The 22,171-nt window shown below is 38.4% G+C and overlaps 1 protein-coding gene across 3 annotated transcripts in view; it reads right to left on the bottom strand.

Annotated features, from left to right (window-relative positions):
* Nucleotides 1-22,171, bottom strand: part of UNC79 (unc-79 homolog, NALCN channel complex subunit) — a 171,626-nt gene that overhangs the window by 28,441 nt on the left and 121,014 nt on the right. For all 3 annotated transcript variants that reach the window (XM_074364786.1, XM_074364785.1, XM_010968720.3), the window contains 9 exons: nt 19,318-19,420; nt 17,047-17,187; nt 14,152-14,190; nt 12,590-12,702; nt 12,416-12,501; nt 11,375-11,548; nt 8,385-8,453; nt 5,338-5,448; nt 399-503 (listed from right to left, as the gene is read on the bottom strand). In XM_074364786.1, the coding sequence (XP_074220887.1) occupies nt 399-503; nt 5,338-5,448; nt 8,385-8,453; nt 11,375-11,548; nt 12,416-12,501; nt 12,590-12,702; nt 14,152-14,190; nt 17,047-17,187; nt 19,318-19,420 (941 nt within the window). The remainder of the gene's footprint in view (nt 1-398; nt 504-5,337; nt 5,449-8,384; nt 8,454-11,374; nt 11,549-12,415; nt 12,502-12,589; nt 12,703-14,151; nt 14,191-17,046; nt 17,188-19,317; nt 19,421-22,171) is intronic.

Genomic DNA, 22,171 nt, shown 5'->3' on the forward strand with positions numbered 1-22,171 from the left:
GTCATCTTCACCTACCAGACAGTAAATGCCTGGGAGGAAGGGGCCATGGCTTATTCATCTCTGTTTCCCCAGCATCTGCCAGGTCAGGGCTCATATGGCTTAGTGAGCCTTCCTCCATCTCTACTGGACTATAAATTTCTTGAGGACAGACATTATTGTTTCATTCTTCTTTTTTGTCTTTCACAGAACTAGTTCCACAGTAGGAACAAATTCCCCCTTTTTTGGGTCTATTTTAGCCAGTGAAAGTGTCAAGTGTATAATAAGAGCTCATATAAGATATATTATTTCTCTTTCCTGAGTAGAGACATTTAATTTACTCATATGCCCCACACCTTCCTTAATTTTTCCAAACATAGGTGAATTTCATGAAAAGTATTATAAATGAGGCATAAGCCTACCTGGACAAGCAGAAGGAGGTTTGTATCCGGTAAAGGAGATTTGAGCTTCAGTGCCTGAAGGAGTTCTAGAACAACACTACGAGACAGGTAGAATTTATCCCGCTCCTAAATAAAACAAAAAAAGAAAAAGGTACGTGATTTCTAAAAACTCAATTAGAATAAATCTATGTCAAAAGAGCTTCCAAAAGATTCACAGATCTGAAATTAAAAAAAAAAAAAACCCAGTATTTAAAACTGCATAATGAACTGTCCTTAAGAAATAAGCCCAAAAAGAAAAAAGAAAAATGGGAGTTTGTGTTTGTAATGAGTTTAGTGAAGCACTAAGAACACATAATTTAATGGATAAGACAGGCTATCTCTTAAATACTGAAACCATGGAATTTGATTCTTATTTATAGGAGATAGGTTCCAAGAACTGCAGAAACTAAACAAATCTAATATGATTTTTTTTAATAGAAATGAGTTAGAGAGAAAACATGTAACACTGTTTAAAGGGTCTTATATTCTCTCTAAAGGAACTTACTTTTTAAGTGGACTATTTCAAGCGTACAGAAAAAGAGAGATGGAATGTATTATGTATCTGTCACGCATCTTTGTCAAATTACAGCATCTCGCTTTATTTGATTTAATAATTTTTATCATAAATCAAACATCACAGAAATAGTTGAAGCTACCTACACGGTGCTCTTTTCTTTCTCCCTCCCTTAAAATAGCCACTATTTTGAATGTGGTGCTTATTATTTCATGTATGTTTTTATATTTCTACCACACACGTATGCCTCCATTATAATGCTTAATACTATTTTTGCATGTTTTTAATTTTCTATAATGGTTTCTTACAGTGCATATCTCACTGCAACTTATAATTTTTCACTACATTATATTTTTTAAATTAATCCCTATGATACATATAGTTCTCATTCTTTCAGCTGAACAGCTTAATGATATTTTATTGAAGGAACATACCAAAATGCATTGATCTGTCCTCATTAATGGAATGCTAGATTATTTTCAATTTTGTAAGCCTTTCTTATTGTCAAGTATAGCAGATATGCAGAAAAGTACATAAAATATAAGTGAACAGATTAATGGATTAGTATAGATTGAACATTTATGTAATCAGCACCCAGGTCAACAGCACATCGCAAGCACCTTAAAAGATCCCTGAGTGTCCTTCCTTGATCATAACCAAGTTACCAGAGACCTTATGAGTCTAAATCCACTGTGTTTTCTTTCCATACTTATTTGCTCATGGTGTCTTGCCTCCTCATATGCCTGGATATCTTTGCATGTTGGATGCTTTATTTTTAACTTTTTTTAGAAATAATTTGAGGTCTGAAATGTTACCCTCCTCCAAAGAGCTTTCTGTTTGTTTTTTTTACCAGGTACCAGAGGCCAGTGGTCCAGGTTTGCTTTCATACACATACAGGCCTTAAATATCTTACTTGGGCCACCAAAGGTCTTGACACTGATCTGTGTCCATGTGGGGGACAAGTTTACTTCTGGGTTATCTTTACTTTGTGGTCCTTGCCAAAAGGTAGGGTAGGTGCAGTGTTAGAGTCCTCACTCTTGGTAGGTCCTGGATTCTGACTTTTCCCCTCAGCCTCCTGGATCTTCCAGAATTGTCACATCTTTCAAGGGGGGAGGGTATAGTTCAAGTGGTAGAGAGCATATTTAGCATGCATGAGGTCCTGGGTTCAATCCCCAGTACCTCCTCTAAGAATAAATAAATAAATAAATCCTAATTACCTCCATCCACCAAAAAATAACAAAAAGAATTGTCATATCTTTCAGATGGGCAAACACCCCCAGGGCCAAAAAGGCCTTCAGTGCTAGGCCCACATCTCTGCATTTTTGTGAATCTCAAATTTTAGCCTGATACAGCATTTGGATTATTTTTTAAAGTATTCAGAAAATACTTTGTTTGCTTCTTTTTAATCTTTTTAAATTAAGTGAGAGGATAGGTTCAAAATATCTAGTCCATCATTATCAGGAGAGAAAGTCTGGGATTTTTACTGGAATTATACTAAATTTATAGGTTATTTTGTGAGAATTAGCTGTCCTTATTATGCTGGGACCTCATCCATGAACAGGAGATCTGTCTCCATTTATTTAATGTTGTTTAATACAATTTTCTGGTTATCTCCATAAAGTTCTTGCATAATTTGTGTTGGATTTATTTTTCATTGCCACAAAAAATGACATTTTTAAAGTATATTTTATAATCATTCATAGCTGAATATTAAAGGTAGAGTATTTCTGGGTATTCACTTGTATCCAGCATCCTTGCTGAACTCTCTTATAAGTTATAAAAAGGTGTCTATAGATAAATTCTCTTCAATTCATTTGTAATCACATCATTTACGAAAAGTGAGTTTTTATTTTTCCTTTCCAATTCTTATACTTTGATTTATTCTTCCTGTCTTACTGAACTTGGTAGGCCCTCCAAGAGCAGAACAAATAGAAGCACTGATAATGGACATTCTTGTCTTATTTACGATTTTAAAGGCACTATTTTTGGCATTTCACCATTAAGTATAACGCTTCCTAGAGATTTCTAGTAGATATCTTTTATCAAGTGAAGGAAGTTCCCTCCTACTCTTACTTTCATAAGATTTATCATAAAAGGATGTTGAATTATATAGAATTTCCTGAGGTATCTCCTGAGATAATGATAAAAGTTTTTCCTCCTTTAATCTGGTAACATGGTTACATAAATAGATATTTAATTAAATCTAATATTTAAACCAATTTTATATTTCAGAAAGTCTTTACTTTCACTCTTTCATACACACTCTCAGTGACACACAGGTACACACTCTATACACATCTTGTCCCTGCAGATAAAGCGACTGTGTCAGGGTCAGAATCTGGACCCTTAGATGTCAGGACTTAGATGCTGGAGAAGATGCAACAGTCAAGAGAAAAATCTCATAGACTCCTGGAGAGCATGTATTCTTGTAGGTTACCAGCGGGGACGGGGAGGGGGAGGGGCAACACAGAGTTAGAGGATTAAGAGGTACAAACTACTATATAAAAAATAAGCTACTAGGATATATTATACAAGACAGGGAACAGAGCCAATTTTTATAATAACTATAAATGAAATATAACATTTAAAAATTGTGAATCACTATATTGTACACCTGTAACATATATTATACATCAACTATACTTCAATTAAAAAAAAACTCAAGCCACTAAGTTACCAAAACAATCAATTCCCCCACCTCAAGACTGGTACAGTATCAGTTTATATGCTTATCACTCTGGTTCTCAAGTTTCTCTTCATTTTTGCCCATTTCATTCTTATAAAATTATCTATACATTTAAAATCATGTGTATTACATTTCATCCAGCACCTCTAGCATTTTAAATGGGATACTTTTCAAGTTATCTGGACTGCCCAGTTGCCAAGAAGTCTCCAAAGCTCTTTCCTTTCCATGCCTTTTCTTTTGATCAAATAAGGAAGAAGGCTCAATTAGATACTGCTATTTCTTTAAAAATTTCTCATAGTTTCTCACTAGTTACAAAGAATGTGGGAACACCCTAGATCAAAGTTTTCTATGAGTAACAGTCATTCAGAGCTGCAGAATGAGGAAGGGTAGATGACTACAGGGAGTGAGAGGTCACTAAAGTTATGATAGGTTATGAGGAGGTATAATGTATAATGAATATTCAAAACCAAGAATATCTTCAATTCAAAATAGTGGAAGGTCCCCTGTAATCAATACTTACAGTACACAATATAGAAAGTACAAACTCCTTATGGTTCTTCTTCTAAAAAATGTGTAATTTAAACAAATCAACATAAAGAATATTAAGAAACAAAACGACTTCTAAAAATGGAATATCTTTTCATCCTATTGGGGGCTGTGTCTCACAGATCTATTTTTTTAAATGAAAAAAAAAAAAAAAAGAAAAAGAAAAAGAAGTTATTTCCAGGAAAGATTTTAAAGAAGAAAAAAAAATTGGTTATTTGGTAGTTAGAAAATATATTGTTTCAGGCAGAGTAATAAATAGTTTATAAGCAGAAAGATTAAAGAGAAGATTATCATGGAACATTTAACATGGCAGGATGACACAGATGGTAAGAAAGGGGACAAGAGTGTTTTAAATAGAATGAAAGCTTTGATATAAAATTAGATTTCTATGAGAAAATAAAGAGCTTGTAGAAGTGGACAACATGAATAGAGAACTATTCTGAATGTTTAAGAAAGAACAACAGAAACAGAAACTCCATTGAAAGTAAACTTGGAAAACTTGGAAACTGGAAAAGGAATAGTTGCACATTCTTCTTAAGGACAGAAATGCTCTCAATTTGCCCTGCCTTCTGCTTTCCTGTGAGGACAGTGTCTACCAGCACCAGCAAGGCTGCTATATGCGCCGGGCAAGCAGTACTTTTCCACTTCCTCAGCAGTGGGGCAGGGGATACTAAAGATAATGCAATAGAGGAACCATTATCAAAGCAAGATGACAAAAGATGAGATTACAATCTCAGAGGCCGAGAATCCAGAACTGGGGAGACAGACAAATGATGAGAATTAAGGAGCTCTCCACAGGCTTTCACAAATGACAATGTGAAATTTTTCCACTTTGAGTATAAAACTGATATGTACTGATGGCTTGCCCACGAATCATGGGGTGGTGAACTTGAAAAGGCAGTTAGAGGTCTTTCAGACCATTATCTCATTTCGTTCAAAGTATCTCTTCTCTTCTAAACCATTTGACCCTCAATTCTCTAAATTTGCATATTTAACACATACGTTATATATCTGTGCGTGCAAAGTGTCTCCTTCTAATGATTTTTATTAGACCTCAGTAGAAGTATTCATTTTTAACTATACTGAGGCAGTTAACAGGGATTTGACACTGATTTGAAAGAATATATTTCTCCCAGTTTTCAGTGTCCGGGAAACACACACATGTGCAACCTTACCTTAGTGAAAGCTCGGTAACACAAGCCACACACCTCCACCAGGTAGGCCAAAGTGAAGACGGCATTCTGAATTACAAAGCTGAGCAGTTTTGAAAACGGTTCCAACAAACTCTGCAATGAGATTGGGGCCAAATAAAATCAACTGCTGATTTTTTCATTAAAAAAAAGTATTAAAGTCTTATGATATTTTAACTAATAGGATCATTCCTTTTTTTATTTAAAATTTGTCGACAGGTGCTTACTGTAGCAACCCTGTTGGTCTAACAAGAACAGAAATGTCTCAAAGAGCACTCATTTTGTTGCTCAAAAATAAATATATGAATATATATCCATTTTTCCAGGTGGCATCATTTATAAAGCTACCTAACTCCAATCTCATCCTCATGTCCACCCCCAGCAATCAAGACTCTGCAAGGTTTGCATTAGGATCTCCCACTCTATTTCTCTGAATCTTTAGGCACGTATGAGTTCATCAGATCCAGCTCCTCTAGAAGCCTGTCACCTCTGTTAAATAGCACAAACCACCCTTGCATGTAAGTACCAAAGCACTGTTAGCTTAGATAAAACTCGTCAAGACCCAGCCTCCTGCCAGTGTTATCAGGAAGGCATTGTCAGTTTGGGTTTCTCCATCTGAAACCCATCACAAGAGGTCAGTTTTAGATTCATATACTTTCTTAAGTCATTTAGAAACATTTATTGAGCACGTACTAAGTATCAGGCAGAGTTAGATGCTTTTATATTGTTTATCTCATTGAAATTTCTTATAACAAGCCTGGGGAGACAATATGTTATAATAGTTAATACATAATCTCTAGAATTTCACACCAGTGTCTTCAAATTTAGCTCTCTGTGACCCTGAATAAGTGATTTAACCTCTCTGGACTTAATTCTCTCCTCTGTACAATCAGGATAATAAAGGCCTCCATCTCATTATTGTTGTGGAGAGAATGAAAGAAGACAAGCACTTGGCGACACAAAGCTTTCAATCACTATTAGTATGATCTGCGTCATAACTCTCTGAAGCTTTCATATCCTCATTCTGCAGCTGAGGCAGTTAAGTAGGCAGGTAACTTGCCTAAGGCCATACAGCTATTGAATGGAACTCCAACTCAAATTCCAGGGCAATTTTCCAGAGGCAGAATTGCTCTGAAGGGGAGGCAGGGCTCCAAAAGACCTCCACGCGGTGATTTCCACTATTTCTCAAATTCTACGGTTCTAACTGTCTGGATTATAAAAGTAATACATGCTCAGTGTGCAAGTGCAGGGTCTGTAGAAAAGCACAGATATGGAAATAAAAGTCACCCACAATCCCACCACCCAGTGATAACTTTTTGATATATTTCTCTTCTTCCTCGCAGTTTACTTAGTTGAAATCTTACACACATACAATACTGCATTTTGTTAATATAATAACATTAGAAATTCCCAGTGCTACTTAATTCCTCATAATCATCTATTTCAATCTGACAAAACTCAGGTTTATTGTAACACCTCAATAAATTTGTTTTTGCATGAAGTTGGCATTTGCGTTTTTTTCCTTAGAATAGATTCCCAGAAAAGGAATAACTAAATCAAAGGATACGTGCATTTTTGAGATCCTCTATCCTTACTGATACAAAAATGAATCCATTACATGTTAGCTGCCCCTAAGGATAGGAATTCTGTCTGCTGTTTGTTTATATTTCCCACAGAAACCATGCACTGCTCTCCATACAGAAAATCTTAAAGACACTCTTTCAAAGTGATGTTGAGCCAGTATTCTTCGCTCTTTATAAATGTTGTTGCCTTGAAACACTGATGATGGATGAAGGGGAACAGGAATATGTCTCTAGTTGATATATAACACATCCTTATTGATAAAAAAAAAAAAGGAAAAAAAGAAATCTGAATTCAAATCTATACAGAAATTTGCTCTTTTATCTAGCAAAGCAGCATGGTGATGGGGCAATATGGCATAAACAGACAAATCAAGACATGAAGGCAGAGGACCTGGCTTCAGGTCTCAGATCTTCCACTAACCAGCTGTGTGACCTTGGCCAAGACACTGCATCTCTCTGGGCCTGTTTCCTTATCTGTAAATGAGCAGACTAGACCATATGATCTCTTTGCAATTTTTCAGCATAAACCATGCGTTTATGAAAGCACAGTCAAGGTAAAAAGTTACAAAGGATGTGCTTTCTTGTTATATTAACTAGGAGTTACAAGCCATTGCAATACAATACAAACCACTGCATATAATGCAGCCCAAACAAAAGTGAATGAGACATAAGGCTGGACTTCAAAAAGACTCACTGGGGAGACTTCACTATAATATAACTGCTAATACACAGAGCTCTACCAAGTATTGTGGGACCTGATGTAGGAGGAAGTTGCTACAGAGAATATGAGCCTTTTAAAAATTTGAATGGAATTCAAATTCTCATCTGGAAGAATAAGACGGAATTCACTCACCAACAAGGATAGAAAGCATTTCAGGCAACGGAAACGGTCTAAGCAAAGGCAAGGAAGTGTGAAATTAAATAAGATTATACATGTATAGCACTTAGCGCAACGCCTGCCATATGGTAAGTGCTCAAAAAATAGGAGTTGTTGCTTTGATGATGATAATGATGATGATTCTGAAAGTGTGCAGGAAGCATGAGGAAGCAGCAAGCAGCCACGGACTAAATTGGAAAAGCAGGCTGGCCAGTTAATGAGGTATTTTCTTGTAAGCTCTATTAAGGAATTTGGATATTATCTTAAAACAAATGAGAAATTATCAAAGATTTTTAAGCAAGGCAGCGATGCAATGAGATCTGTGTTTGGAAGGATCACCGAGTTCATAGTACTGAGGATGGACTAGCAGAATGGCTCAGGACTATGAGCACCTATGCTAAAAAAAATTTGTGATTTATTAGAGCTCTTCCTATCAGGCACTTTCAAGGAGGCTGAAAGTGAAGCATTCAGTATGTGGTAACTATTTCTTCATTAGTGCTACATGCCTGTCTTTTTAGGTTAAAAAATTTACTGAATAACCAATTGGTTATGTTTTTCTGAAACATACATACCCTTGTGGCATTGGTAGAGGGTATCTTCAAGAGGCAAATCATAATTCTCAAACTGGAATCTAAAGAACACTGTGAACAACAACAAAAAAAGTAAAAGTCAGTACTCGTCTTAATGTATCCTGTGCTTGATATATTTCCTATAAGCATTTATTTTAGGGAAAAAAAAATCTTCAATACAGCTGCCTCCATAGTTTTCCATGCCATATATTCATGTTGAAAAAAAATTCTCAGCTTTAGAAAATTTAATTAAGCCATTAATTAAACAACGTTAAACAATTAAATAATATTAACTGATATTAAATGTGTTCAACTCTAAAGAGGTACACTAATTTGTGAAAGGCCATGTTGGGATAAGGAAACCTACTTAGATCAATTTAAAACCAATAGGCTTATTAGTTCAGTTAAGAATGAGTTTCATCTGCCCTTTCTCTGCTACAAAAAGACATACCAAAAACCTGGGGAAAAGCAGTAAAATTTCTACAAGAGAAAATCATGCCTCACGAATCAAGTAGGTTGCATTTTGGCAAGATGCCGCATCAAAATGTACTTTTTAAATAATGTGTACTGGGATTGGGGGAAAATATTACAGCAAGACTGAGCAATGCTATTATTTAACATTGTTAAATACATCACAATAGCAGGCTACAGCAAAATGTCTGCAGCTATATACAATATTCAGCTGTTTAAGACAGTACAGACTTCAATATCTTATAGTAACCTACAATGGAAAAGAAAACAAAATACATATGGATAACTGAATCACTATGCTGTACACTGGAGACTAACACAACATTGTAAATCGACTATACTTCAATTAGAAAAAAAAAGATAGTACAAACTAAGCCAGTGGTTCTCCAAGTATGACCCTTGGACCAGCAGTACTTCGATTTCCTAGAAACTTATTGGAAGGCAAATCCTTAGGTCGCCCCCTACTGAACCAGAAATTCTCAAAATAAGGCCCAGGAATCAGTTTTTAGTAAGTCCTTCAGGGACACTGCTGTACACTGAAGTTTGAAATCTACTTCTCTAAACTGATGAAAACAAACAGCAGAAGGCCTTTCAGTGGCTTAATATTTTCCCCAGGGACTAAAACCAAAGCATAGGATGATCAGAGGCAGTGCCAGATAGGATCCAGCAGGGCAAGTTTTCAAAGCATTTCACAAGTACTTTCTAAGGGAACCACTGGTCTATTTAATCTGCTCAAAACCCAGAGGAGTTGATGTGACGTTTATATTACTTTAAACCAGGGGCTGAAAACCAGCTGTTCATCAGGTCCCAATAGTGTTTTTAAAGTCAGGAAATATTATCTTGGAAAATATGGAACGATCAACAACATGAGATTGCATTCCCAGAGAACAGGTGGTCAGAGTGGAGCAGAAGGGACCAGTGCTTTCCAGTTCTCAAGGGTCTCAGTTCTCATCATCTTGTCTCTCTCCGCTCCACTCATTAACCTCGTAGTCAGGGTCCCTTTGGGCAGGGCTGATTAGACAAACTAGGCTTACCAATTGTCTGCAGCTGGTGATACTTCCAACTAATCTGTGTTCAAGTTGAATATTTTGAGTATCACATTAACCTATAGGCATTTGAATTTTCCATGCCTGCCCCACTCCTCTTATTAAAATGTGTGGCTCTTAAGTAATGAATGGCCCTGACTGGCTCTCTGGCCCTAGGGAGGGTCCATGTGGTCGTGTTAACATGCATGCACTTGATTTCCGAAGTGTGTGTGTACAATAGCTATATACATACGTGGTTTCAAAGTACTAATCCTCTTTGCTTGGATTTATTCAACTACTATCCAGATTGGTGGATAGACAAGGATCAGAGGATGTGAGAGATATAAAGTTCTCAGTACTGCTTTTCACAGTAATTTGAAACTCAAAAAGCACATACCAAGCTAAGGGTCCCTGAACTCTCATCCTTACAGAACTTATTTAGGGGTCATATTTTCCAAATCTGCCAATTTGAAAAAAGGTATTAGCAGAGGTGGCTGGTCTTTTAAAGACATTTTACATATGTGTAATATTCATGTCAGAAGTGATGCTGCCAATATGTAACCTTCACTTGTCAGATCAACAAGTGACTGATTTTATTGCAGGTTGAATATTTTTATCTATGATCTGGATAAAGCACAAATAGCTTGTGGAACCAATGCAGTTCAAAGACAGCAATGGCCACTACCAGCTACGTCCTTTCTCCCTGCCACAGAGACCTGAATGCCTTCAATTCACCCTTGCTCTAGAAGGACGCTAGGAGTCTGTTAGTGGAGAGGACACTGAATTAGGAGTCAGAAGACTTGAGTTCTAATCCTTACGCTGCCACTATCTCTCTGAATTTATAGTTCTCTATCTGGAAAATAGGGGCATTGAAAAGAATGCTTTTTACAGGTCTCTTCCAGTTTTAACAGCATAGGATTTCGTTTTTGCATTTAATGGCTCATGTTGAAAATATTCTGTAGGCTATCAGATTTACAGCCAGGTAATTGTGTGTGCATTCTTGGAGGGTGGTATGGTGTTTGGGTTGAGGGTGGCGGACAGGGTGGTGGTGGTAAAGCAGTCAAAATAGAAATACCACCTTGGCCTTGCAAATACTTTATTCACGAACACAAAAGCATTCACTTCCCTTTAGATAATTCTCTAAAATTGAAGCCTTACATTATATGTCTGGCCTCCTTTTAGATGAAACTATTCATTTACTTATGCATTTATTTAATATCCACTTGAGGAAAATTTCTAGATAAACACAATCTACTTATGTCTTCCTGACCTTTTTTATTTCTTAATCAACTGGAAACTTGAAAGCACTAACTCAAAATGCCCACTGCATCTTACTGTCCTTCTGAAACATTTGAAGACAAACCCTAAAATAGCACTCTCCACTCCATAGCTAACAGATTCCTTTTCGCCCTTTATGCAACATTAAATCACGCAAGACCCAGATGGTCTGCAAGTGGTAGGAAAGTAATTTAAAACAAAATCCTGGGTGCAGCTTACCTTCAGAGGCAAAACACAAGGCAGCTTGGCAAAAAACGTCTGAAATTGGTTGCTGATTGTGGTCCAGAGGCTACTAGGAGAATCCATGGGCAAAGCTTCCATGAAGGTAGCAATGTTTTCCAAACACCGTATCATAGCACCCCCTGCTGGTAAATTCTTTTTGTTATTTAGACCCTAAAAACACAAAAGCATAGGCAATCAACTGCTGAAGCAAGCGTGGGAATTCATACAGCTACTTGGTGAAGGTCAGTTCTTGAAAAAATCACATGTTCACACTATATTCGTGTGCACCTGCAAGATACAGGCTAATCACTGTAATTGGCAGGAACACAGAGAAAAATGGACAAACCCACACAAACTTAGGAGGGGAAAATTGTGATCTTCGATTCAGGGAGTAAAAGCGAAATGTGAGCAGGAAATTAGAAACATCTTTTAAGGATCTACAATTGGTATGGTTCGGTGTTAAAAAAAAGAGACAGTGAATGATGCTTGTTGGAAACTCCACTGGCCAAAGACTGAAGTGACTACACAGAACAGCAAAGTCCCTGAGACAATCTGCCAATCCCCCAAGTTAACTAAAAGAGCTAATAAGCAGAAGACGGGAGACAGGACTCCAAGTATCGTGATACAACGAACAAGCCTTGGAGGTAAGAACTGACTTCAAGTCTCGAGATACAACAAACCAGCTGTGAAGCTGAAATCTGAATCCAAATCTGTAATACAGTGCACACTGCTCTACCTACCAAACATTCTGAAAGCTGGAGAGTTCTGCGGAAGTGAGTGCTCAATGGCTGGCATCCACGCCTTAGCAGAGGGGGTCCAGAAGCTTTAAGTAAGTAATAAATCACCACAAAATAGCAGCACCCAACTGACAATATTCTATGCATTGGCAATTTTTATTTTTCAAATTAACTTTTAAATTTTAAGTTATTTAACATTTAATTTGGCATTTTAAATTTAATATTTAAATTAAAGGACTTTGAATTTCTTCCTCAGCAGCGATTTTGGCAGGGGCTTGGAGTGTCGACAAAGCAAACCTACCTCCAAGAGCTGACTGAGAGCAGCAATAGAGCTCAGCTCATTGAAGTCCATCAGAGACGTGGCCAAGGTCCGTAAAAAAGTCCCATCTGGAAAGTCAACAATCAGGTTTAGTAGAGCTTGGGTTCCAGCGCCTCGCCACGCATGTGGTGTTTGGATGCCCCATGGATGAGTTACCTTTGATAGTGCTCTGGAACAGCTGCGGGAGGATGCCGTTGGGAGCCAGCTGGTGGAAGATACAGCGCAGGAACTGCTTGGCCACCCCTGCTGCGTTGCCGGGGACCATCATGCTGGGGTTGAACGGGGAGAGGAAAGACAAGGAAATCTTGGAGCAACCAGCATGAGTTTAGGTATTTATTTACTTCTGTATTCAGAGTTCACGTACACATCTGTCCTCTTATGGAATATCCCACTGTCACTTTTGTTAGTAAGATGAAATTGTCTAGCCATAGGGAATCCCTGTTAACAATAAGTTTCTAGAAAGAGGGAACCAGGTAATGCTGGAGTTGGTCTCAGACTGATTCCAGCCACCTCATTGTACCCACGAGGGTTCCAAGGCTCAGAGAGAAAGGGTGACCTGGCCACAAAGTCTAGCGAATGGCAGTGTCAAGACTAGAACCCAGGTCAGGACTAGAACCCAGGATGGGGACTGTCAGCCAGATCCTCCCAGAAAGTGTCACTGGCTAAGAGAGAGAGCACCTCTGAGGGAAAATGCAGGGAGGGAGTTGCTCATTCCTCTTGGAAATTTTCTTGGGGCATCTGAGCTGGTACTTGTAACAAGGTTGGGACTTTGATATGTGCAGTCTCCCCCTTTACCCTCTGCACCACCTCTGCATGTCAAGACCGTGAGCCAAGAGATGATTATGTGGCCTTTCCCCTTAGACCAAAGTATCAGAGAGGATGTTCCCAGAGGTGACTGTGTTACCTCCACATTCATTCTGCCCCAGCATCCTTAGCTTTGTTCCCCAAACAGACTAGGCATCTTCCTGACTTAAGGCTTTTGCATTTGCTACTTCCTCTGCCTGAACATCCTTTCTACAAATTACTGTGTGGATCACTCTTTCCTCCTTTTCAGGGTTTGTTCAAAAATCACTTCCTCAGAGAGGCTATTATATCTAAAATGCCACTTCCAGTTGCTCTCTATCTTCTGGGCTTTCTTGATTACTTTTCATAGCATTTAGCACTAAGTGATATTAAACTATCAGTTTTCATTTTTTGTTAATTAGCTTGCTGTCACCCCCTCAACTAGAATGTAAGTTCCATGAGAGCCAGGATTTGCTGTTTTGTTAACTGCCGAGGTATCCTTAGTCCCTGGTCACTGCATAAACACTTGTTGAATAACTGAACGTAATGCAAGTCTTACTGTATTTTTCATTCATAGCACTTAGCACTGTTTACAATTATAAACACGTGCAAATATTTTATTCATGCTTGCCTCCCAGAAAGACTTTAAGCCCCTCAAAGGGCAGGAATCCTGTCAGCTTTGCCCCCAGTTGGAACAAAAGTGTCTAGCACAGTGCCTGATACAGAGTGGGCTTACAAATATTTGTTGACTGAAATGAATGAATGCATGAGTGAATCAATGAAGGCGTGAACAGAAAATGAACAGGTGCTCTCTGCAGCTGCAACTGAACCTAACAACATTCCTCCCATGGTAGACGCACTAGTGTCTTAGAAATGGATGAACATGCATGGTGAACAAAAAGAAGGTGAGATTTGGGCTCACTTCAAGACCTTACCTTTCTGCTTGGTTAGAAAAAGTTGTGCTGGATGCCAATCTAGGAAATAAAGTGAAAAGAGTCACATGAGTATCTTAGGTTTTCATGATAGAATGCATGAGTACTTCGGTAGGACCCATTACAGCTCCCATTTAGTTGGGAAATGTAAAATGTTGAGAATTCCCTTGATCAGGGACAGAGGAGCCACTCAGTGGTCAGTCTTCAGGGTTCAGCTTAACCAAGTTTCTGAAATCTACTTTCTGCATCAAAGCAGGTATTTCCAGATATAGCGAAGATGCATACAGTTGAATTAGTTGAATATCACCCAGCCAATCTACAAAAACATCCTTTACAACCAAGTTAAACAGATATCAGAACAGCATTTGACCCAGTCTATTCCCATATTAATTCAACTCAAAATTCATTTCTTTGTGTACAACCTCTGAAACCTAACCACAAACTGTGAAAGCCTCTATAAGATAGTAAAAATAGGTAATAAGGGTAGTTGTCAGAAAATATCATATTGAAAAGAGCAATGTATTAGACTAAGTAATCAATATATAACATGTAAATTTTGAAAAGTATAATTACATGGTCCTATATGCGTGGAAATATTCTGTATGTATAGAAAGAAAAAGAATGTACTAAATTGATGAGTTTAGAAAAACATGTCTTGATCAGTAAGATATTGAAGAACAAATAAGGAGAATGTTAAAAATGTATTTACTTAACACCACAAGAGTGAACTGAGCCAAGAATGCATTTGGAAAGGAATAGAAGGTCCAGCAACCAGTAACACCAGAGACCATTCCCAGTTGCTTTGGTTATGGGCCCTCTCATGCTAATGACACTACCATGAATAGATAACATTGGCCAATGAAATAAACAGTAATTAAGGGTGCATCAGATGTGATCTTGAAGGCTGTATCTAGATAAAGGGGGGTGGGTAAATTTTAAGAGGGACCCAAGCAGAGAGCAGAAGTACATAATCATATGGAAAGGCTCAGGTGACAAATGACACAGATGTGCTGAACTTACACACTCTCCGAACATGCTGGAAATAGTTCCTGTGGGACCAGGATAAACTAAGTGTTCATAAATCCACATTGCCTCCTCTGAAATTGAGGCATGCTAGGAAACCCTGAATTAGGTGACCACTGAATCTGCTTTCTTGGTAGGTTTGGTTGCTAAGAATTGTGGCAGCTTGCTTTAATGCTCTCCCTGTCTCTTGCTAGTCTGCCCAAAAGAGGCAGAGATTTAAAGATTTATATATGTTAAGTATGCAAAAATGTATGCACTACTGTTTTTCCTTTGCTTTTCTTCAAAGCTTATGTGTTTCCATCTTAAGAGCTGGCAATACTTGAACATGGTTTATTCTCCCTTATGTTAAAACAAAAACAAAATAAAACCCCTCTATGTATATCATCTATTTCAAGGAGGTGGTAACAGACCAGAACAATAATTCTGTCTGTTCTAAAACTGAAAAGTATTGATAGTAGGAATTGTGACCTTGCATTACTAAAATTTTTTAGTTTCACAAGGATTGCTGATAATTGGTATAACATTTATTCTACATTTATTATGACTAGGTTAAAATCAAGAGCATAAGTGAAATAATTCATCTTTTCTTCTCTCTCCACCTCCCTGTGTCCATCACTTACTTTGCACATCAGCTGTGTCTGAGTATTAGAGGTGGAATAGTCACAGCATCTCTGACTACATACTCCTAAGGATTTACACTCCTAAGGATACTACAGAAAAATCTGGGGACAGGGGATAAGAGAGTCACATACTTTTGGGGTTGAGAGGTTTTTAATGCTTCCCTGTTTGTCTTTAACTTGAAATCATCTTTTTTTTTTCATTAAAAAGATTAAGTTTTAGCTCCATTAAGAGTCATTCTCTCTCCTCCATTAAATACCAGGAATTTGCAGAATCCACTTTTTCCCCCAACCTCCTCCATAGAGACCTTCCCTAAGAAATCATTTCCATCCTGAACTTCCACAGCACTTACCACATATACCACTCGTTACAGCTCTTAATCATGTCCCAGCTTGCATAACTGAGTATAGTTATTCCACACATTACTGTCCTCCTCAACAAATAAGCCACAAAGCACTTGAGGGTGGAGCTAGGTCTAATGCCTGCAGCCTTAAGCACCTAGCTCTGTGCTAGCACAGACTGGAAACTTAATACATTCCTGGGGCATTTAATTCAGATCTCTCCTGTAAATTGTGTATGCTAGGACTATAATTTGTGACTGAATTTGAACTTTACTTATACCCACGAAATACATCACTTTTCTTCTAATGTCCTATCTACTAAATGGAATTTTCTTAACAGGAAATTCTCAAGGCAGCTAAGTTTAATCTTCCCTCAATCAGGCTGAAGGCTTTGTTCCTAAATGTGTGCATCCTTCCTTTTTCTGAGCAGGAAGTGTGAAACTGCTATACTTCCATGTAACCCTTCACGTGATAAGGCGCCAAGCTGCAAAATTAAGTGAGCCACCCCAAGATTACAAAATGCCTAGAGAATCCACTTTAAAACAGACGAAAAGATATAATAATGATGATAATAATATCTAAAACTTACCAACTGTTTAGTGTGAACTATGCACAGTTCTATGCACTGTAACATACATTAGCTCACATAGTAACAGAAAACACCAAACAGAAGAATTTTCTTCGTGCACTTTCCTCCAGCTCCACTGCGACACTGTGACTTACAACACTACACAGCTGCAGAATTTAACCAAAAGTTTGGTCCAGTAAGTTTGTAAAGTTAGTCTGAGTTGATCCCACAGGTATCAAGCATTGTAAAGGCTGCTAGGTGTTTCACTTTTGAACTGGCAGCTTTTATTTCAGGATTTAGATCGAGTAGGGCTCTTCCCTACCAAACAAAACAGAAGCTGACCCTCACCTTCCCACGGACTGCATGATATCCAGCAACAGCGGGGCTGCCAAGTCTGGGCTTAGGTGAATGAATGTGGAGAGGACCACAATGGCCAGCCCAAGGGTTTCCTCATCGTATTCCTCAAGAATGGCCCCACAGTCATGGCATCTGCAAAGGAAACAGAAGAATGCTTCCCATGAAAGCCAACAATGGTTTCAAGATATAAGTACATACAGGCAGTTTTGGTGAGTCTCGGAAAAGTCCCCAAAAGGAGGTCAGTGGTCCCACCCCAACAATAAGTAGGAATCTCCTGTGCCACCCTTACCTTAGACACAGACACAGCACAGACAGCAGAGAGCAGGAAGGTTCCTCCGATCACTGAAAATGTTCGTTCAACTCTTATCTGGACTAGACACGAGTTATTGGTTCCTTTTACAATGAGCGCCACCTGGACTAACAGTTTGAAGCTTCTGGTTGAGGGATTTTATGCACATGAATTTATTGCTAGGGACAGTCCATAACTCAATTTTTTTTTCATTTGCTGAAATTAAGAGTGAAAAATGTCTTGACACAAATGGAAGCTCTCCTAAGCTTTTAGATTTTAAAATGTCCCATTTGTGGGCGAGAGACAGAAGCGCCCTGTCACTAAAACACTATGGAAAGCCTGTGGAGCCTGGACTGCAGTCTCTGCTCTACCCGTCACTCAGAACAGCTTTATGAACTCTCCACACCTGCAGAGTGTAGTATGTAAAAACACAATGGCCCCTGCTCTTAAGCAACTTCCAGCTTACTGCTCTCTGTAGTATCTTTTGCAGCTTCAATCCCCTTCCTCTCGACCAAAGCCAGAGCTCTTCTTTTCAGCCACAGCTGGGCAGCCTTATAAAGTGAAGGGAGGGTCTACTGGGAAAAGCAAGGGAGACAGAGCTAACATTGCTCCTGTGACCTTTCCATCAGAAAACTTCCTAATAGATAAATTATGCATATATACTGTATATCGTTCCTTACAGATTGACTTTAAAAAAAATAGGATTCACATTTGCAACTAAAAAAAGATAAATGGAGTGCACACAAAGGCAACCAGGAAGTTGTTACTAGGAAAGACTGAGACATGGAGGGGACACAAAATGAGGAATTAAACCAAAGAAGAAGCTGAGAAGAGCCCTCCACAGGCCACTAGGTGCTCCCCACGTGGACAGTCTAAGGCAGCTGTTCAAGACGGACCCTTCATTTCTTCAGTAATGATGGCCAGCTGTGGCCAGCTGCATGGATCCTCACACCAGCCCCTTTCACCTCACCTTCTTTTCCTTTTATGACAAGCCTACTCAATTTGTCACTTAGGTCACCTTTACCAGGAAGCTTCCCTGGCCCAAGAATATCTCCTAACTTGAAACCCTGCAAGTCTCATTCTTAATCATACTCACTGAACAGCATTTATGTGCCAGGCAATGTGTAGGGAGTTGAGTATAAAACACAGAAGAAAGGGTCCCAGTTCCTAAGGAACTCACAATCTATTACAGAACATGTATGTATAAACAACTAAATAATTAAAATACAACACGATAAGAGATAGAACAGAGAGGTGGATCAAACGCTATGGAAACTTGGAGGATGGCATGATGTATTCTGCCTTGCAAACTCAGGGAAACTTTGCCTTAAGCTGGGTCTTGATGCATGAATAGGAGTTCACCAGGTAGAGAAAGTATAGAGAGAAGGGCACCTATGAAGTTACAGAGAAGAAAACATATCAGGCATACTCTGGAGAAGATGAGGGGGCCAGGGAAGAAGCTTCTGGTGAGGAGTGGTAAATCCGTATGCCTTCATAATCAAAAGGGCCTTTTATAATAAGTTAAAGCATTTGGACTTTACTCCATAAGAAATCTGGGGATATTGAAGGCTGACAAACCTGAAGGCAACATAACCAATTCGACATTCAGAGAATGGATTCTGCTGGCAGGATGGGACTAAGAATCAAGTCTTCAATTTAGTCCCACCTTAACAATCTGAAGCTTCTGCTTGAGGGATTTTATTTGTGTGAAATTATTGCTAGGAATAATCAGTAGTAGACACTATTTGCAGTCATCCAAATTAAAAAAGAGAAATGCCTTGGCATAAACAGAAATTGCCCATACAATACTTCATTTCTAAAATAACAAATGCACACCAACACCTATGGCTACAACCATTTGAAGAACAAATTATGACTTAAAAGCATAGCATGCTTCCTCTGATATTTTCCCACAACCATGGTGAGCAAACTCTCAAATTCTGTAAATGCAGTGAAGAAAACCATGTGCTTACTTGTCTGTCATCACCGTCGGCTGCTCGTCTGTGAATTCTTCGGGCGCTGGCACAAACATACTCACGATGCTGGGTGCTGACAGCAGGCTGGATTTAGTGGCGCCTGGGTAAGCAGCAGAGAGACAACTGGTGAATAAATATCTGTTTCTGGGGGCCAGGAAAAGCCCCGTTCTCCTCTTATAAATCCTCCGGAGAGCACATTCACAGGGATGTGACGGAGACAGCCCAAGTGCCTTGTGAAAAACCGTCACGAGTGAAATGAGTTCAAGAAAGACTGTGATGTGTTTCTGCTTGTGTCATTTTAAGAACTAGACTCCTATGGTTTCCTTTGCTTCCTGACTTTGAAAAAAATCAGGGAGACTTCAGATGTGCCAGCAGGGCACTAAGAGAGAAGAAAAGAAGGTAGAGGGACTCTATCCAAGAGTACCCTTAAGTGAGTTACAATCTTCAGTGGCTAGGTGCAGAGGGGAGCGGCTCATATAATACTGTATTTCTAAAATCACCAATGCACTCTAGCACTAAAACACTGCTAATACGGAAAAGGAGTAAGATCCCAGCTCTCTATGTACCTAAGCAAGGGGAGAAGTTTGAGCTAAGAAACATCAGGGCAGTTTTCTGCTCAGGAAATTAATACCATAAGCTGCAAAGCAAAAGACTTCATTTTTCAAACTTCATGAATGAAAAATGAAGCATTTTGAATGAACCAACCAGCGACTTCAGTCAATCAATATCACAGAGTTTAAAACTTTGGGTTTTGATGACTTCAAAGAAATCTGAGGCAGGAATCTAGTGCTCTAGTGATGAGTAATTCTGGAGATCCAGGAGATTGTTCTCCATTAAGAAAACCACCAGTGCTGAACAGATTCTCCAGGAAATATGAAAATAAGACATTCCAAGAAGAAACTCAAAGTGACAATTCAGAATAATGCCATGTTCTACAAAGCAGTAACTGAGACTCTGATTTCTTCAAACAGGAAGCCAGAAAAACCAGAAGCCAGAAGCCAGAAAAACCCAGTGGTCATTAAAGAATCTGTTTTTTATCAAGGAATTGGTAGCTTTGTGCTGAAAAACAAAACAAAACTGCATGATCTTTCCTTAAATAGGGGAAAGAAAATGAGTCAGAGAATTGGTTTCTAAAATAATCAATGTAAAAATTTTAGAAATCTAGCCAAGTGGGCAATGTGTTTCCATCTGAGGGAGAAAAAAAATGGTATTGAATGAAGCCTTTGAAGAGTCAAGATGCTTCCACACTATACAGACTCCCCTGTCTGATCAAAAGCTACAGAACCTGTTTATAAGGAGACCTTCAGACCCAAGTGACAAAGAAAATTATCTGAAAATATCTTATGTCACTGCCAAAGATCCCAAATGGGAATACAAATTTTACTACTGTATTTATCAGCAGTCTCTGTGATAACACTCTTTCCGAAGTGTACCCAAGTGTATCATTAACAAAGATCTCCAGTTGTTTCATAAAAATGGTGCTTTAAATGGAAGCAGCATATTTATGACAAGCAAAAGTATGAATCAGTTGATAACAGAAAATGCAAGAACTGGGCCAAGATAAAAGCCAGCATGACTGATTACTAAATAGTAAAGTAAACAACATGACATTGCTTCAAGAAACCAAAACACAGAAAGTTTAAATCCAATACTCCACACCACATCTACCAGATGCCAAAATTCCTGTGCTAAGGGAAAAAAATTCAGCCCATAAGATACATGGTGGTATATATATATATATATATATATATATATATATATATATATATATATATATATATATATATATATATACAGTCTTAATAGAAACATAAGAAACTGATTTTTTTAAAAACCAACAACTCTGAGTCAAGGCTTTCAGAAGATTCTCACCAATTACTACTATGTACATAGAAATCACAATTCAAGTCAAGAAAAGAGAGGGAATCAAAGTCATTTGGGTGGTTTCAAGCCAATCATTACCCAGTACAAATGCCAAGGAACAGGTATTTTTGACAACAGCATCATGAATTTGCTTTTCCATATGATAACACAGAATGTGAAATGCAGTATTTATAGCTGTCATGTATAAAAGCAGATGGGTTAAGTTATGGGGCATTGGCCGCCAAATGGCAACATTAGTTGAATCAATGCATTCCTAAATAATGCTTAAAATATGTGAGCAAAGAGTAATGTATAAGGTGAAGGTTGGCAATGCAAAAAGGAAGCCATAGAGCTCAGCTGCCTTCTATTAGAGTTGAGTCACAGCTAAGTGTGCAATATTAAAGGCGGTCCCATTAACCTCCAGTTCTTGGCAACACTTCTGATGCCGCCACTACTAGTTCCCCTACTGAAAACCCAAAGTGCACTCTATATGGAGCTGAGAACAGAAACAGAAGGTTCTTAGAAACTTGAATAAAGGGGACCTCCTCCAAAGCCCAACTTCAAAGCTGGAGAAGTTGACAAAAGCCACACTGGGATTCTTGGAGAAAGTATAAAGGTGTTGGTTTTTTTCAAAGCACACATGCAAACATCAGTCCTCTAGCTGTATCAATGGACTCTTCAGTTTACCATGAAAGAGACTTTCTGTCTCTGTTCCCATCATTTCCTTCCACTTTTGCTTCTGCTGCCAGAGTCACTAGGTCACAGACAAGCACCAGAGTTTGTTTCCTGACTTCTGCTCATAAAAGCTTTCCCTAGGCCAGTAAATGAGAAGAGTCTCATCTCATTGTATATAGGGGCTAAAACTGCTGCTCATTGCCAAATAAATGTTAGCAAAAGCTGGAGGTAAATATCTCCTCATTCCTAAGAGAGATTAGAAGTGATAGGGTCTAGAATAATAAGTCTGCTTAATTTACGAGACTAGCTAAGA

This window comes from Camelus bactrianus, chromosome 6 (genome assembly GCF_048773025.1).
Source record: "Camelus bactrianus isolate YW-2024 breed Bactrian camel chromosome 6, ASM4877302v1, whole genome shotgun sequence".
Lineage (NCBI taxonomy): Eukaryota > Metazoa > Chordata > Mammalia > Artiodactyla > Camelidae > Camelus > Camelus bactrianus.